At 36.4% G+C, this 20063-nt stretch overlaps 1 protein-coding gene across 1 annotated transcript; it reads right to left on the reverse strand.

The window, feature by feature from the left end:
• Nucleotides 1-2426: 2426 nt before the first annotated feature.
• tradd (TNFRSF1A associated via death domain) lies at nt 2427-19788 on the reverse strand. Its single transcript, XM_023331927.1, has 5 exons — nt 19708-19788; nt 9157-9310; nt 8779-9059; nt 6780-6927; nt 2427-2948 (listed from the first exon to the last, which is right to left on the reverse strand). The coding sequence occupies exons 2-5, from the start codon at nt 9305-9307 to the stop codon at nt 2656-2658; spliced, it is 873 nt and encodes a 290-aa protein (XP_023187695.1). The 5' UTR covers nt 9308-9310; nt 19708-19788; the 3' UTR covers nt 2427-2655.
• Nucleotides 19789-20063: the final 275 nt, after the last annotated feature.

Consider the following 20063-nt stretch of genomic DNA (forward strand, 5'->3'; position numbering starts at 1 on the left):
AACATTTCTACTTTTGAAGCTCATTGCAAACAGAAGGTAGAAAACAGTATTTTTTTTAATTTTAAATGTTTTCAACTCATTAAAAAGTGGCCTTTTTGAAATTCCAATGGCGGGACGTCCAGATGTCCAGAGTGGCTTACAAAGCAACAGCATTGTGACGTAAACTAGATTTTTGGAAAGTTTTTTTTTTTTTTTACAAGGAAAACTGAATTATGGATGTTTGCGCTGAATATTTATATGATAAATTGGCCTGCCATATCCAAAACTGTCCGCGCGAGACTCACCTAACAATCTGGTTTACGTCAGAGCCGCCGGGCTCTAATCACGTCCGATGAAAGGTTGTTAAAAATGACAGGAATATTGAAGTGGCAAGTGTCGCTTCGTGGTCTGGTGTCATTCGTGGAAATCGTGTCGCTGTTATGGAACTGAAATGTCCCAACTCGACTGCCGTTACTTGTCCTCTTTTCTCCGGCACCTGGGTGACGTTTAATCGTGTCAACAACATAAGTAGGTCTGAAAAACACCCGGTGGGGGACACGGTGCACCAAATGAACCTTTAATTACGTCAATAATATGGCAGGAAATCCACGTACTGGGGACGTAAAATTTAAGATACTGGTGGGTGTTAATTCGGCTGATGCTATGTGGAGTAATAGGGGCTGAGATACTACAATGTAACATTAAAAAGTAAATATTATAATCAGAGACTGTTGATTCTCAATTATATCTGATTATACGTTAAAATCAAATATATATTACAAATTAAATAGCAGTAAATTACTATATTTAAAGTTGTAATTTTATAAGTGTTGTACAGCTAAAGTATCTAAAAAATATATAAAGTACATTGCAATGAATTAAAATATTGAAAATCTAATATTTAAAAAAAAGAAACTCATCTATATTACACAATGATAAAATTTAGGCACTGCTATTCTAATGTTGTACAAGATAAATAAAATAAAGTTTGCATTTATTTGAGCTGACTGAAAAAGTAGGTTTATTACAGTACATGATATGCATAGACTACTGCACCAATGTACTGTACAATTACTGACATGATAAACCTTTCAATTGCCTTTATATACTTATTTAGGTGCACCTGTATGTGCTAAACAAGTCACAAGGCATTTAGCTATTTTCAAACAATTTAGCTTTTTGATATCTCTTATGGATTGTTTGGGGGGAAAAAAAATCACAATTTCAGTTTTATGTCAGTTTTTGGACGTTTTCCGTTTTACAGTGTAATGCAAACTGCCACCGTGTGTTACTGTAACTGAAGCTTTTTCAAATTTGATTTTTCACAAACAAAATGTTGTTGTTTGTACAAATTACACTCTATAGAAATAATTTACGCATCAAAATCAAGCGCCTGCTTTGAGGGAATGTAAACATCATTGCTGTAGGTTTTATGGTTTTCTTTAAAACAATTCTTGCACGCTCCCTTTCCTCCACTGGGCTCCAAATAAAACATTTTCAGCTCTGCATCTCTCTTCACCTGTCTTCAGTTTTTTCTCTTTAGTTGTCTTCAGCTCTGTCTCTCTTTTCAGCTGACTTCAGTTTTGCTTCTTCAGCTCTCCAGGTTTTTTGTCTCTCTTGAGCTGTTGTCTGCTCCGTTTCTCTCTTCATCTTTCTTCAGTTTTTTCTCTTCTCAGCTCTGTCTATCTCCTCAGTATCTTTTGGTGGATTCTTTAAGAAGATCCGGATTCTCACTGCTATTTCTAAAACAATCTAGTTACTTCCAATGACGGGGTGTCCATGTTTGTGTCCATACCATAAAGCTGTAAAAAGTGTGCGTGATAAAAGCTTCTAATCCAGCCATCACATCTGGATGGACGGTCAAGCAGAGAAGGAAGCGAGGAAGAGTAAAGGGGGTTGAAGCCAAGCCTTTCTGTCCATCTGAACTATGGTCGGCATGGTAAGATACACACACACACACACACACACACACACACACACACACACACACACACACACACCTCGGCCACAGTGAGATTCAAACACCCACATACACACACATTCAGCAGCAACATCAGCAATCACTAATTCAGTCGTACGCAGAACGTGCACACGTGTGAGTGACCGAGTGATGGCGGCGAACAGGGGGAGGATTAACACCAAATTACACCTGAGGGAATTTAGACAAAATTGTGTTTTCAGTTTTAATTACACTAATGCATCAAACAGAAACATAAGCCTTCTTTCCACAACCATTTAATTTGCTAGAACCCATTTTATCGGGAGAAAAAGAAAAAAATCAACATCCTTCGGTTGCGTTGTTACTAGAAGCCGGACCCAACAGGTTCGATCTGTAACACATAATAAAAACGGTTCACACAGTGTATTAAACTCCAGATTGCATTTTCTTTTAACAGTGATGACAGATTACTTCAAATAAACAAAAGATTACAAATGTTGATCTGAATCTCTTCCTCTCTCTCTCTCACACACACACACACACACACACACACACACACACACACACACACACACATACATAAACTGTGAATTCACACACACTTGGTTCTGATTCAAACATGAGGAAAGTCGGGAACAGCTACTCTGAATGTAAAAAAGCGGCAGGAGAACGTTTCTACTCCCACAGAGGAGCCCGGCCCTCAGTTTGGCTCTTAAAACTCGCACACAGAGTTACTCTCAGGGCTGCATGCCCAGCATGTTTTCAGCCAGGCTGGTGAGTTTGCTGTCCTCCAGAGCTCTGACCAGTCGGCTCAGCTTGGCCGCCCTCCCCTCCGCCTGAATGAAGCGGCTCAGCAGCTGATAGGCTTGTTCATACAGCCCTTCTCTCTCGTACTCGTAGGCCAGGTTGTCAATGGCGGGGCCCTTCAGAGCACGACAGCTCTTCCCCAGGGCCCTCCCTACATGTTTCCACTGACGGCCCACTCCGTTCGAGAAGCTCTGAACATCTGCCGGTGTCAGCACTCGGTCCTCTGGTGATCCAAAGGATGAAACGCCAAGAGAGAGAGAGAGAGAGAGAGGGGAAAAAAAAAACATTAATGTAAATTCTACTTAGCATGATTATGTAAACATCAAACTTTTCCCAGAATACTTTACAAATTAAAATTTCTATTTTATAAGAGGGTAGCATTGCTGTGCATCTGTTACATTATGTTAAAATGCTTCAAGTAGGGCTGAAACAATTAGTCACCATGTCTCAATTTAGTAATCAATAGCTGGAGAATACAGACTAAAAAATGTCATTTGCTGAAAGAACAACTTATCACAGCAGTAACTAAGCCAAAATTATGCAAAAAATAAATGTTTTGCATTCAAGACAAAATAAAACATTTTGTCTGTAAATAGTTTAAGCTTCATCTGGTTCGAATTCTGTCTAAAAAAATCATATTTACCACTTTTTGCTGTTCAATTAAAATAAATCAACATGTCAGCCCTAATACACTGTAAAGATGTCAAGTCGAGCAGAAACGGCTGAACTTTTCACATGTTTAGGTCCTTTGCTACAACTTTGAAACTATATTATTGCATTTTAGGTAATGATATCTTGAAAGAAGTGATCTAAAATGTTAGCTTTTCAATAGTAAAATAAAAAATGGTTCAGGACTGTGAGATATTTATCCAGATCCAAGAATAAAGTCCTCCAAGCAGTCAGCTGCTCAGTCTGCTCACCTCCAGGCGTTTAGTAAAAGGTTTTGTCATTAACACATGCCTTGTTAGATGGTTAGCATTTCACATGTTTCTCTAATGTACAGGTAAACAATTTAAAAGCAGATCATAGGTTTAAAAGGTTTTTAGGACCAAATATAGCTGGCTTAAGTACTGATTCAGTATTTCTTAATATACTATATAGTTAATAATATCTTTCAGTCACTCATTATCATGTTTTTCATGTGACGCGATGCTCTGTCATGCTAACAAATACACAAAGCCTATGTTGATATAAAAGGTTGCTTTTCATGGAGGTTTTTATATCACTCTTGATTCACTCGACTCTTCTTGGGTTAAGTGTTAACAAGCCCACTTCCTTGAATGAGATGCAACCGCACATGGACTGCAGTAGATCTCATCTTTTGCTCTCCCATTAAATGATTTCCCAGATGTCCCAAACAATCAGGATGAGTCATCAGAGAAAATCACTTTGCTCCAGCCTCTGTCCTCCTGCTGCTGAATTTCTCTCCGTTTCTTGGCTTCACTGGGTTTCTTACTGCCAAACTTGAGCATCATTCTGTAAAATCCTCCTCAGTTGGTGCATCCAGGTGCTTGTTGGACTCCCTGAAGCTCCTTCTTGCAAATGAATCTGCAGCCTTGAAGTTTCTGATGATCCAGAAAACTGTTATTTCTGCTGCAACATCCCGAATAGTGATTTTATGGCTAAAACAAGAAGACGTCTGCTCCACTTTACAGCTAAAGTCTGCTCAGTGGATTGATACTGTAGTTTCAGCTGCACCCTTTTAACGCCTTTACTCATGACTTTATGTAATACCAGGGCAAAATAAAATACACAGAAAATCAATATGCACCTCTTCTATGAACAAAAACTAAAGTTGCAAAATGTGCAAAGCACAACATTGGTAGCCTGTGTTCATCAGCTAGAGGCTATGGGTCTGTTTGGAGCGGAGCAGTCGGTGCTCAGAGGAGAGCAGCTGCAATTAACTCTTATGAGAAAACAAATCAAACAAGTAGCTGCAGGCCTGCAAGCCAAAAGCAAAACAACCAGCTGAAAGAGCTGAGAGATGGTGGAGGGGAAGCTGACACTGTTTGTGAGTCACTGGCTGTCGGTAATAATGAAATGCATTTTAGATAGATTTTTTTTATCTTACAAAATAAGAGCATCCACATCCATTAGGAAGTTGCAGAAGAAAACAAACTCAATGATTTTTTTTTTCTAATGGGGAGTCAAGTTTTATGTAACATCCCAAGGCTTAAATGTAAGCTACAAGTTCATGTGAAATTCGGGTGAGCCACTATGAAATCAACCCAAACATGAACAGCACATTTTGTCTGTTTCTACTAATCTCTCGCCACAGACAGGTAGAAATCAGATGGATTAGAGTCAGCTGGAAACGGCACCAGACTCAATATTTAATCAAAAATGGTGGCCGTCGTTCAGGAAACATAAACCCGACAGTTTGTTGCGTTCTAGGAAGTTAGTTTGGGAAATGGAGACACATAATGAAGCTCCCAGATGGAGATCAAAACCAACTCTGACACATTGGATAGTAGTGAAAAGTAAAAAAAAAAAAAAATTAACAGTTTTCATAGATTTTCCAGATTTTTGGAGTTTTCAATCAACTATAAGGTAATATTAAAGTAATTACTGAAAAACCTGACAATGAATTTGTTGCAGATATGATCACAGTAATAAGACTTTCAATAAGAAAAGAGCAAAAACAGAGTGGATATACAGAAATGTGAATAAATCTGCAACTCTTTGGACCTTCCACAATGGCTCTTCATAATTTGCCTAAGAAATGTGCAGAATCAACCATTTCTTAAAAACACGGATCCAATAATAAAATGCAGATTTTATCAGCTTTTAATTTTTTTCATGCAATAATTCCTGCATTGAATTCCCACAATAAAATGACACTAAAAGCATCAGCGATAGCATTTTTTTCTGGTCATTACGTTGGATACTAAGTGCTTTTTTTTTTTTTTACATTATTTCCCACAAACATCAACCTCCAATAGAAGAAAATGAATCCATCCTGGTTTTGAAATTGTTTTATGTTTGTTTTTATAAAACAAAACAAAAAATAAAAAAACACAAACAAAATGGTGGTTCTTCAAAAGTTTCATAGAGAATATATTAATCAAACCATTTTAAGTTATTTTTTCCTCAAAAGGAAAGTTTTATTTTACTGGATAAAATTGGTCCTGTGATAGACAAACTTACTTATTCGATGGATGGATGGATGGATGGATGGATGGATGGATGGATGGATGGATGGATGGATGGATGGATGGATGGATGGATGGATGGATGGATGGATGGATGGATGGATGGATGGATGGATGGAGAACTGCAACTATTGATTATTTTGATGATTAATTGATTTGTTGTATAAAAACTGTCACATTCTGCAGATTTTTCATTTTACCAATTCAGCTTTTCTATACATTAGACATACATTAAAAAATATGAGTAAAGAAATAATTACATTTTAAAAAAATAAGAAAATAAACATTTTATTGCCTAAAATCCAATTCTATAAGAATCCTTAAGTGTATGCAAATGATGCATCTGCAGCTAAAAATAATTCAAGCTCAAACACATGAAAAGTTTGACTTACAATCAATATAATTTTGAGCTGGTCTGGTAATTATTTATTGGATTAACCAATTAATAACTGGATAGTAAAAGGAGCCCAATAGGAGATTTTTCTTTTGTGTTTTTTAATGTAATTTGAACCAGGTGAGGCTAAAATTAAGCTAGGAGTTCTGGGTCGAACATATTTACACACAAAAAAGTTTTTTTTTTAATCTTATATAAAAATTTTTTTACATTGTTTGTATAGTTTAAACTTAATTACTACTCTGGATTGTGATGTACTTTCAGCAAATCACCTTTTTTCGAGTCTTCACACTCCAGTTAACAACTAATCAATCACAAAATTAGAATCAGTTGACAAGTTTTTCAACAATCAATTCATCACAATGAATCAGATTAACCATTTCAGCTCCAGATGGATGGATACAACATTAAAATATTTTCTCTTTCCACACCCACCCCTCCTTGTTTAATCAAGAATCCAGAAGCCTTCAGACAGGGCAGGAAAGCTGAAGGTGTTGCCTTTACTCACCAAACACTCTGTTCTGAAACTTGAAGCAGTTGCTGGGGACTGGAGACTCTTCCTGTGTGACCGTGAGGGTCTGCGGGGCCGGACCCAGCGCCTGGCTCTGCAGCTGCTGCTCCAGATGATCAATCTCTTCGTCACGCAGGCGCTCCGGCTGACACACATCAACACTTACACTTAGGGCTGGGCAATGTATACATCTCTAAAGACATGTGGTCAACAACAACAGGTCAGAGAGGCGTTTTCTAAGACTAAGAAACAGTTTCTACCAAGAATTGTTGTTGACCAGAACACAGCTAATCAATCTAAAACCTGATCAATATTTATTTTCCCTTAACATCCCAGTTGCTCCTGTTTCTACCATATTTATTGAAATATACTTATTATTATTATTATTTCTATTAAATTATTTTATTTGCCTTTAAAAGTTGCTATTTTCAAAATGTTGTGCTTCTTTTGTGCACAACGACAATAAAAGGAATTCAGATTCTGATTCTGATAATGTAGCTGATAGAATGTTCAATTATTTCACTGAACTAGGAGCCAGAGCAGCACAGCATTCTGGGAGATGTAGGCAAAGGAAAGGTTTTAGCAGCTCAACCTCTCACACACAGCTAAACAACTGGCTCACTCACTCTTTTGTTACCTAGCAACTCATTCCTTCTATGGTTACCTAGCAACAACCTGCTGAGTAAGTAGCGCAGCAGCGGTTTAAAGTTTCACCACTGTGCTTCATAACTGCTTAAAAATAAAGAATAAAAAAACCAGTGTTGTATAGTAACAAAGTACAAATACTTCACTACTTTACTTAAGTATAGTTTGGAGTACTTCATACTTTCCTCGAGTATGAAAATTTTTGATGACTTTCACTTTTACTTCACTATATTTCCGAACTTAATTGCGTACTTCTACTCCGATACATTTTCAATGTGTGGTTTAGTTACTCGTTACAAAAACGCGAGAGAGAAACGCAAGTGTTTTGACCCCACCTACTGATTAGCAAGTAGCAAGCAGGCTACCGAACAAAGTCCGTAGCCTGCTTGCCTGGGCTTGTTCATCACCACCAATAGGATACACCTGTTTCGCTTTTCCCATTGTTGGGGAAATCAGAAATCAGAACACCTTACACCGGGTGGGCGAACAGAGAAGAGTGCTGCCCGCACTGACGCGGCTCAGGGATTACGTGACACGCAGCGCCGTGCCCTATAATGCACTGTAAGCTATGTAATGTGTTTTGAGGCAATTGACCAAAATCCCGGACAATTTTTAAATTCCCCCCGGACATCTTTTTAGGTCTGAAAAGTAGGACATGTCCGGGAAAAAGAGGACGTCTGGTCACCCTAGTTCAATGGGGGACAGAAGCCATAGCGATAGCAATTTAGACTAAATTTAACGAATATAGGAAAGGCATGCAAGTTCAAAACCACAAACCATTAACATGTGCTACTCTTTAAAACTGGAACAATGTATTAGCAGGTTTCATTTTGCCTGCACTTGGTTGGGTACATTATTTTAAGTGTATTTGACAAGTTTACCAAAATATAAGAAATGTCATTCAAACTTGCCTTGTTTTACTTTTTACTTGTACTTTTCATTACATTACTTGAGTACATCCATTTTTACAGTAATTTCCATACTTAAGTACAAGAAGTTTCAGATACTTTAAGACTTTTACTCAAGTAACATTTCAGTCAGTGACTTCGACTTTTACCAAAGTCGTATTTTGGAGAGGTACTTGTACTTTTACTTGACTCTGAGATTTCAGTACTTTATACAACACTGGAAAAAACAACAGCCTGGAGTGAAAACTGTGGATAAAACAGGGAATGTCACCTCACCAGTTTGGCAGTACTTCAGGTATTTAAAACGAATTAATAGTTATTGACATGACGTAAAACTGTTATTTAAGTATTTCAGCCATGTCATCCAGCCCTACTGTACTTAGACTTGTTACACAGGATTAGCTTGAACTACTGACATGAAGAAAATAAATGAAAGGTCCAACCTGTGAAAGGTGGATGTGCTGCAGACAGACAGCCAGCTGGTCCAGACACAGATCCAGGTTCTGAGGCCCGGCCTTTAGCTGGGTTCGTACGGTGAAGTCTTGGGGAAGGCCGAGCAGCCGGCACGCGTGCTGGTTGAGGGACTGGAGCACGGCTCCGGAGCTGTAGCTCTCCAGGAACTGCTGACATGCTGCCACATCCACAAATTTCACCTCCACCCCCAGGAAGGGCTCAGCATCATGGACCTTTAGGATGTCGTAACCCCCCAGACCACCCGCAGAATCTGGCCGAGGGAAACACTGATTAATTAATGCGACAGCCTGGAAAAGCTTCCCTGTGTTTGTGCATCGTCCCTGGTGGATCCCAGCTGATGGGTTTACCTCTCAGAGTCAGCTTGAGGACTTTGAAAATGATGAACTTCCCCTGCTCGCCTTTGTAGAGAGCGAGCAGGTCCACGCCAGGAAAGAGAGACTGCAGGAACATGACGGCGCATCCCGTCCACGCTCCCCCATCCGCTGTCTTGTCCGCCATTTTCTGAACACAGTACGGTTAGACATTCAGAGGAAGACAGCAGGAAACAAATCAACTGGTAAAAAATAGTCTAAAATGAGGATCTTCACCAACTATTTACTGTAGGTCTAACAATTTTAGTAATTGGTTAATCTATTGATTATTGTGACAATTAATCAGAGTTTTTAATTTATCCAATGAAGCCTTTTTATACAATATTATAAATACATAAAAAAATGCAAATAAATAATTTAATTCCCTTTTTAAGTGAAAAAAAAACATTTTATTTCCTAAAAATGCAACAAAACATAATTTCCTTATTGTATGACAGATTATTTGCAGGAAAAGATGCAGCTGCAGCGGAAATATAATTACATGAACATGTAAAAAACTCAGCTGTTTCTGCTCAACGTAGCATCAAGACAATACGGACTGTTTCTTTAACTAATTAATAATTAAATAGCAAAATAGAATAGAATAGAATTACTTTATTCATCCCAGCAGGGAAATTATTTCGCAGTTACAGCAGCATAGAGACAAGACACACAACAACCACCACTGAGTAGCAATTGTAGACAAAATAAAAATAAAATATAACATGCTGTCAATATAAAAAGCAGCTTAGAGCAGTCCTTGCAAAGATTCAAAAAATGCAGGTACAGTATGTATATGTAAATATATGTACAGCAAGTGCAGTTGTGCAAAATTGGACTGATTAGTGCAGAACAATGATTTAGCTTTTATTGTACAGTGAGATGGCATGTGGCAGGAAGGATGCTTAATAAGAGATATTTTTACTGAATGTTAACCAGGTGAAGCTAAGCATGTGCCACTTTAGTAGTTTGGGGTAAAATATATTTACAGACAACAGATTTTTTTTATTTTAAAAGACAAACGTATATAATTTTTCTGCGTGCGGTTTACTGCCATGAATATGTTGTTTGTTCAGCAAATGGCCTTTTTTAAGTCTGTGTACTTTAATCATATCGACTACTAAATTCTTAACAATTATTTCAATAATCGATTCATCACAATTCATTAATTCCTTCGTCCGATTACCGTAATCGTTTCAGCCACAATTTACAGTCCTGATGTATTTCCAACTCTGAAATTAAAGCAAACATTTTGAGTGAGACTTTCATTTGTACTCAGCCCCCTTTACTCTGATGCTCCTAAATCAAGTTCTTAACATGGATGAAAAAATTAACCAACTATTATGTTTAAATATATACTGTATATATAACAAGAGCAGGAATTAGAAGATTTTTTCATGGAATAATTGCATCGAATTTTCACAGAAATCGAAGCCACTGCATAATCTATCAGATGAAACACTAAACAAATCAATAAATTAATGTTAATTAGAGACATACCAATCAGCCTCTCACTGCCTGATCAATTCCTAATTTTTTTTTTTTCATCTTTGACCTGCCATTTATAATTTTGGATTATTTTCTTTCCAAAAATGATGACAGTTACAAACTCAATGGCGTAACTTTTAATCCAGAAATGAAGTTGAACTAAAGCTGGTGATAAAAGATATGTTTATAAACTTTACCTTTGGCAGAGGTAATTTTAGATCCAACAGAAAATAAAGGAGCTAGAAAATTATTCTGGATTATATGTGAAAAAATAATAAAAATATGTCTAATTTGGATAGCGCTTTTCTAAACACTCAGACACTTTATAGGAATCAAACAAAATCATAAAAACATTGTAAAAAAGAAACAACAGGATAATAGTGATTCATTAAAAGCTGATCTGATGCATATTGTCTCAATCAAAAATATGTTGTTGCATTTTCAGTCTGAAGAAAGTAGGACTTTCAGTTCTGCTGCATTTATTGAGCTGGAAGAGGACATCTTACTGGTGCATTACCAGTGTAATGACCCAATTCCACTGGTATTTTATGTCATTAATTCATCATTTGGCTGTGTGAATATTATTAGATGAGATTCAGAGCTACACAGTGATCAACATTAAATTAATACCTCTTTAATTTCTTCCTCTGAAGATGGAGAATCACATCACATAACTCTACCTAAAATAAATGCCGACGCTCTCTTAGGACCCAACAGCTGTGAACCCAGCCCACCTGAACTTTTCTGTTTAACCCCGCCTCCTTTGAAAACCCTCATTACATAAAAACACTTATAATCTCATCGCTCCCCTCCCCCCAGCCTCCGACGTCTAACTCCTGTACCCTGGCTGAACCACTGCAGACTGCAAACAAACTCTCTCTCCCTCAGCGCCGTCTGCATGCAGCAGCAACCTCTGAGCTGGATTATAATGCATTTCCTCATAATTCACTAATACACTGCATGCTTGGCAACCAGATCTGGGAGAATGTCTAACAACTTAGCCAGTGTGTAGTTTTATGTGATACTATCTACTCTGAAAGTAAACTGCGAGATTAGTTCAGCAGCTGCATGAGCTGCATGAGGATTACACGACCGCTGGGAGCTTAAAACGTATCGCTTATCTTTCGCTGCCAAAAGGTTACCTCGAGGATTCCCTGGACAGATCATCCGACGATCCGACGGCAAAAATGTTTGAGTCACCCGGGAAAACTTTCACAAATTAGCAATCAAGCTTTCTGATGGGGTTTAATAACCATCTGCACTGGGATGGACTGAAAACTCACGTCACATTGAAGAAACATAAGATCTTACCAAGTTTTTTTTCCCCCCATATTCAAGTTCAAATATCTTATTACACTTGAAATAAGACAAAACTAACTTACAAGTAACTTTCAATAAGATATGGGAGCTTATTTTAAGTGAATAACTCCTTAATATTGATGAAAAAGTACAAGATATACGTGAACAGAGGTGGGCAGAGTACCCAAAAATTGTACTAAAGTACGAGTAGCACTACTACAAGTAGCCATTCAAGAAACTACTCAAGTAACAGTAAAAAGTATTTGGTCTACTCAAGTACTGAGTAACTGATCAAATGATCAATTATTTACTATTTAAAAATGACGTAAGTTGGATCAAAATATGAAGTTCAGTGGAAATTTTGGCATTTTAAGGACAAAAATGACAGTAATTCATAAAAGTAACAGAAAATATTTTTTCCAAATCACTTTTTTTCAAGAATTAACTTAGAAAACTTTAACAAAAACTGCAGATGTGTCTCTGTATCTGGTAAATTTTTGGTTAAAACATTTTTCATTCAGTGGGTCAAAAATATAGAAATTTGACACAAATAAGAGTAGAGATACTTCACAGTAAAATTACTGAAGTAAAAGTAAAAAGTACAGCTTAGTAAAAAACACTCATAAAGATACAGCTTTTTTAAAAATAGTTACTTAAGTAAATGCAACTGCGTATGTGTAACTAGTTACTACAAAACTTAAATAATCTGCAAGTGGAACAATATTATACATTACCACATATAATGCTAGGTAACCATTATATGTTATTATCTACAGTACATATACACTGTATATGTAGACAGTGTACGTATACACTGTATACAATGTACATGTATAATGTACATTATATATAAATATAATGTACACAATGTACATTATATGTAGATTACCATCTATAACGATTATCTCGCATTATATTGTATGTTCTATAACTCAGGGGATTGACTGAATATGTTATAATCAGTCAATCACCAATCTCCCAAAATTAAAGAAATCAGGACTGATTTCTAAAATTAAGGAAATTGGCCCCGATTTCCTTAATTTACAACATTTGGAAACTTTGTAAAACCCGCATTTAAAATGTCTAGTTCCACTGGCAGGCTACTTCACTCATAACTAGTACTTTTTTCATCAACTACTAAGAAACTACTGACTTAAAAACAAACTCCCATATAATGCTGAAAAGATACTTGTAAGTTAATTTTTTTTCTTATTTTAATATCTAAGATATTTTCACTAACATTTAGCCAAAAACTACTTGGTAAGATTTTGTTTTTGCAGTGTAGGAAAGAAAATAAAGGGAAATAAACATTTCCTACATTCAGAAAGACAGAAAACTGTAGTTGCTTGAATCTTGAAAAGGCTGATTTTTATCAGCCTACATGCTATACTGTGTTTAGCTTGTTTGGGATTGCAACACTGAAACAGGAGCTTTCCAGTGAGGTGAAGGACACGGCTGTGCCTCAGAGAGAAGCTGGGAGTCTTTAGGAGGAATCTGGCCTCCAGGCTGCATGTTTTGACAACAGCTGGGTGTGTGAGAGCTCAAATATTCTGCAGAGCTCTGGCCTTTCTAAAAGAAAACTGAACATTAAGCTGTATCAGTATTTCCCACGTTATCACAAAGAGAGAAGTAGAAAAGCATGAACGGACGGATGCTGAAGGCAGCAACTCAACCCCCCACTGCAAGTGTGCTGACCTCAGTTAGCACTGACGCGACCTGCCTGTCACCTGGCGTTGCTGCAGAGGAGAGCAACGATGACCTCAGGTTTCCTAGGGGTTTGGCGGCTGCATGTTTCCAACAAGAGCATCCCTCATGACAGAGCCAGGCATCGGAAATGAAGTCACATGTGTAGCTACAGCTGCATCTGGCAACATCCGCGCCTTTCCGCTACAAATATCTGAACCTCACTTAAAAAAAACAAAAAAAAAACACAGCAAGTGGGATTTTTAAAAATAGTACTGCTTCAAACTTAAACATTTTTTTATTATTCCATATTCTTCTGTCACTTTACAAATTTTTGTAGAAGAAGATAAAAAACATGACTTGCCAAAATCCCCTAAAAAGGCTTAAAATGCTTATTATTATTCCTCTTCCAAATAAGTTGTTTTGTATAGGGCATAGTGTATGCCCTATAATCTATGCCCTATAATCAATGCCCTATAATCTATGCCCTATAATCTATGCCCTATACAAAACATGTTCATTACATTTTTTCCACAAAATCATTCTTAGGTAATGAGATTTTAGACTGGTTAATTCTGGCTATTTCAGAATGAGCCGCTTTAGGGCCTCTTGTCACTTTAAAACTCAAAACTCAACGTTTACACTCACAAGCAGAAATGGCTACAAACAGATGCACAATTATACAACGGTACATTTTTGAAAAGCAGAAATAGAGCCTCCTGCACAACAAACAAGAATGCAGCAAGTGGTTTCTAAATGTTAAGTCAACAACAAAACACTTGTCTTTTCCACCAGCCATTTGTACAGAGACCAAAACCAGTTTGTTTGGTTAACGACACAGTGGCAGTGGGTTGTGACGCAACAATCGGGAGGATTTTGAAACGACTCATTTTCCAGACACCAAAAAACATTAACTTGTTGCCAAAAAATGTCTGGATGTTTTCTTTTTTTAAGGGATTGGGCTGTTTTTGGAAGAAGTAGCGACAGTAGCGAAGGACAAAACGATGCAAAATGTTTATTTTGCAAAATAGATCTCCTTTAAAAATGAGCCGGTCAGAACTTAGCAAAAATGCAACAGTCTATAAACAGATAGTTCAATTCTGACCCAATAATGCTTTTGTTCACCCTACTTTACTCTGATACCCATAAATGAAATCCAGTGAAAGCAATTTACTACAGAAGTCACTGAAAAAGGTGACTTATGGTGACCCAGGCCAGATAAGAAATCAGAAAGAGTAACTATGAAGCTCGTTGTAACTGTGGAGCAGCTGCAGAGATCCACAACTCAGGTGGGAGAAACCATCAGAAGAACAGATACCAGCTAGAAAACACATTTTTGTGTATACTTATTATTAAATGTTCTAAAAAGGAAAGTCACAGTCAAAGACGTCAACCATACAGACTTATTGGAGCTAACTTTAGCAGTAATCTGCTCCTTTAAGCATGTGATATGTAATAAATCACTCTGAGCAGGCAAACACTGACACCACGGTGCAATAGTGGGGTGTGGTTTTTGCTCCACTGCAGGAGGAGGTGAGTGGACTAGCTCAGGGATTCGTGCCAGGTGAGGTTAATTAGAGCATCTGCAGGGCATTGTCTAATCAAGCGCGCTCTCTCTCCGTATGCAGAGGCGAACTGAGCCCCTGGAGACCGGTTGGACTCCTGCCAGTGTGCATGTTTCCATTAGTGTTGTTGTTATAGTTGTGTTGAGGTTTGGAGGTGCTGCATGGAGCACACTGTGTTTAGTGCTCTAACAGAGCAGGTGGCATTCAGACAGCTGTAATCACTCCTGAAGCTTCCTCAGACAGCAGAGGGAACCGGAGCAACAATCACTGCTTCTAATACACAACTTGCGTCTATTGTTCCAGGTAATTAATGAGGGAAAGTCATATTTGGCAGCTAAATGGGCAGCTGTGGAAAAAATTAAGAGACCTTATGAGATCAGTTTTACTTTTTCTAGGTAAATGTTTGAGTAAAATGAACATTGTTCTTTTATTCTATGAACTACTGACAACATGTCTCTGAAATTCAAAGTAAAAGTTTTGTATTTATTTGCAGAAAAAGAGAAATGGTCAAAATAATGAAAAAGATGCAGTGCTTTCAGACCTCAAATAATCCAAAGAAAACAAGTTTATATTCATTTAGAAACAACACTAATGTTTTAACTAAGGAAGAGTTCAGAAATCAATATTTGGTGGAGCAACCAAATATTCCACCAGTGGTCTCTTAACTTTTTCCAGAGCTGTAGGTGTTTACTATTAAATTTATAACTCCATTTAATTCTTCATTATAGGGCTGAAAGGATTATTGAAATAATCAACTAATTTAGCAATCTATTAATCATTAACTGGAGAATAGAGAATAATAAAGGTAGCTTGCTGAAAGAACAAAGAGTAATTGAGCCAAAACTATCTAAAAATATATATACATTTTGCATTTAAGATAAAAAACTTTTATATGTATAAATGCAGCCTTTGCTAAAAATGAACAAGCTTTCATTTTTATTCCATTTTAGGCAATAAAATGTTTATCTTCTTATTTTAAAATGAATTAAATGGTTTGTTTTCATTTTTATGTATTTCTAATATTCTATAAAGAGGTTTAAGTGGTTAAATAAAAAATCTGGAGGATGTGCCAATTAATCAACAGAATAAATCGATTACTAAAATTATTGTTGGCTGCATCCCTACTTTGTTAGTATAATAATATCAATCTTTTCCTATATTTCAGGGTAAAAGCTCAGCTTTAAAATGGCTCCTTTTCATCACCTTAATCTTTATTTTTATTTATGGGCATTCATCTTACCATTTACCACTCATTGTGATAAATTTCTAAGAATTGTGATTTATTGTTGTCAGAATAAATACCAATTAATGATGTTTTAAAAAATAAAAAAAACCGCCCTTACTGTCAGGTTTGATAGTTTAATACTTTTTCCACTGTTTGTGCAATGAAAGTGTCAATAAACAGCAATAAATTTGAAAATATAATTACTGTGTGATATCACACTTCTTTATATGACTAAGGAAGCACATTACATATGGGAATGTTTTCAAGAACATTATTTGTGCTTGTGGGACTATAATTGCTGTGACACACATTTAAAAAGATGTAATAAATAGTTCTTATCACGTTTATGATCACAAAGGTACTGAAAACGTTGTGATTCCACTGCCCTGGTACATTGTTTGTATCGTAATAACAGTCCAGCTAAATATTGAGAAAAAGGTTTTCCACCCTCTTTAATACCTACATGTAGAAATTATGTAAAACTGGACCTTTGTCTTATCATATAACCAATAAAAACACACTTTACCTCTGTCATATTTTAATCACAGTATAGTCTGATGTTATAATTTCAGAGCCTTAAAGTTAACCGGTTCTAAAACTGAAAATCCTCAAAGCTCATTGTGCCATCAGTCAACTGGCCCTTTAACTGAACCTCCCAGTCAAAGTAAATATCCCTGTGGCACAAACCAGGAAGTGAAGGGAGTAGACGAGTGAATTATCTAATTAATAATTAATGCGCTCTTCAGTTTTCACTTCAGGGTTTCTGGATACCAGTGTGCCCAGCATCTTATCTTCTCCCAGATGTTCTTACTAAAACTTTATAAATCTGGGGGTTTTCCACCCAGTTATTCCAGATTTGACATTAACCGAGCCTTACTATCAGTGCAGAGGCAGCACTGAACTACAACTCCCCTTAAAAAAACTACAAAACGGCAAAGAAAATATCTGCAGGTACACACTTGAAAATAAAAAACTAATTTAGAAAATCAATGTATTAAAATCGATCTTCATATTGTTATGGAAGGAAAATACAAAGCTGGACTGAACAGATGATGATGAATTATCTTTACTTTTTATTTGTTTTAATTTGACTTCTATCAACTATCTTGTTGAACTTTGTTTGTTCCCTTCTAAATACATGTGTCATTGTGATATAAGACTGTAGAGATTATAATTTGGTTCATTTCTCCTGAAATGGTTTATTGTAATCTATATAGACGGGAGGCCTTGTGTTGAAACAGGAAATAATACTGAAGGATTACAGGACTTCAGCTTACTGACTGCATGTAGCAGGCATCGCTCTCTGTACAAAAAAATAATTATTTCCAGTGTGGATAGAGTATTTCTTGGTTATTATTCGTCTTTAGGAGAAAACTAACATTTTTCAGCTTTACACTACAAATACTAGATAAGATCAAGTTGGGCTGTATACAACTAAGAAGATAGACGTTTGAGTTAATGCATGAGAGTTGATTTTTCCTCAAAATTAGAAAACTATTCCATACTCTTTCATATTTTTACATTTTGTCATGACAAAATCAACCATGACAAAATGCTTGAAATGACAAAATTGAAATCTTAATTTATCAATTAAGATTTCAATTGATAAACACAAAGTTATTGCAAAGTGGTTGCAAAAGGTTAAAATATTTTCTGCAAATAAAAATCTGAAAAGGTTTTGGGAAGGCCTCGGAGGTTTGTTAGAGAACATTAGTGAGCAAACAGAATCATGGAGAAAGTTGCAAAAAAAAACTTTAAGGTGTGGTTAGTTTATAAAGCAAGAAAACATGATATACAATAATATTGGTGAATTTTGCTTTGACAATATGCTTTTCTATAAATAAAAAACATTCAAATATACAGTGTCAATGCCTTTCTGCTTTGAATTAATTGCAAACCCCAGATAGTGAGTAATCTGTCCATGAAAAACAATTTAATTCATTATTTTAATCTCAGCAACAGTATTTTATGGCAACCGCTGCCTTTGGCTGCATCAATTTTTTAGCAAAAAAAGAAAAAAAACTTTGTTTTATTGACATGACCTCCTTAAACAATTTTTGTTGCATTAACAGACTAACACAACCAAATGTAACATTGGAATAAGGAGCATGAATCTGTAGTATCTTTAGCTCATCTTCAGTGCAGTGCATGCACTTTATTATATGGATGCTGAGTATAAATGGTAAATTTGCAATAAATTGTGCAGCCATTATCCCAAGATTTTCACATCTCTATTCAATCAATCATCTAACCATGAAAACAACTACAACTACAAACTACCAATAATCCACTGAAACTGGCTGGCCTGTACAGGAGGCGATTGTTTAGAAAGGCAGCCAGCGCTCAGGTGAGACTATATATTAAGCATTCACAACACAATTAGGCAAAGACGTGGAGAAAGACGCTCTGGTCCAAACCAAAACTAAACTTGATGGATGTACGCGATGGAAACTAAATCAACCTAAACACATCATGCCAGCGTGAAACGAGCTGGTGGCAGCATCATGCTGCAGGAATGCTTTTCTTCTTTAAAAATAATAAAGGGGGTCAAAAATACACAAACACGTTTTATAACTTAATATGTAAAACTTCTAAAAATGCAGAATTTTTGTCATGTCAGAGTTGGGCTGTACTTTAGGTTTTTCAGTCACATGAAGTCACAATTCAACGCATTAATGTTTGTGGATGTATTGCGATAAATGTGAAGGTATATTTGCTTTTTTTTTTTACTTGTAAGTAACACAATGTCTTTCATTAATAATATCTATAAATATGTTAACACTAATCATTGAATTATAGTTTTTACTGCTAACTTTATATTTTACTTGAACACATTGCTGTATTTTAGAACAGCAATATTACTTTTTCATATTGCTGTTACAAAACAACTTGTATGCATAGTTAATGTATGAGATTAACCAACAGGCTTATGTAGGAATGTAACACAGTGCTACACCAGCGGACCCAAAGCTACATGTGATTTAAGTTACAATAAAAGTTAGTTACTTGTTAAAAATTGTAACTATCCATCAGTAAATGAACCTTGTCGTTAATTGTGTGCAGACTGAGATAGAAACTGAGTTTTATGTTTCTGTAACATTGTGTTGACGTCGTTGTAGTGGAGATGCTAGTAGTAGATCTTACGCACAGCAGAAGTAACAAAAAAAAATCTCACCGTTTTAAATGACTGCTGCGCAGTTTAAACACACAAAAACAAACTCGCGGGACTTCTAAGTAACTCTTCTTCTGATAAGTGTAAGGTAAAACTTATTGTGGGGACAAACTTACCTAAAAAGAAAAAAACTTTTATGTTGTTCGGCTGTGCTTCCTCCTGACAAATTACTGTTTTGACATAGAAGTGACTTCCTGGCCTCTCATTGGCTGAGCGGAAGCGAGCTTGCCTGTGATTGGTTAAACCCGGCACGGTGTTGAAGAAAAAAATCGGTGGCCAACAGGAAGAAGGCGGTCCGCCCTCCAGTCAATGTAGGACAAAACACCCAGTAACTAATCAGTCAGCATTTATTATGAAATAATTATAAAAAAATAAATAAAAAAAAAAGCAGAATCTTTTAAATAAGAGCTAAACACAACAGGAGAGAGTTAAAATTGTTAGCAACACTATGAGCTAAAAAGCTGCTCATTGT

The sequence above is a fragment of the Xiphophorus maculatus genome, chromosome 4 (genome assembly GCF_002775205.1).
Source record: "Xiphophorus maculatus strain JP 163 A chromosome 4, X_maculatus-5.0-male, whole genome shotgun sequence".
Classification (NCBI taxonomy): Eukaryota; Metazoa; Chordata; class Actinopteri; order Cyprinodontiformes; family Poeciliidae; genus Xiphophorus; species Xiphophorus maculatus.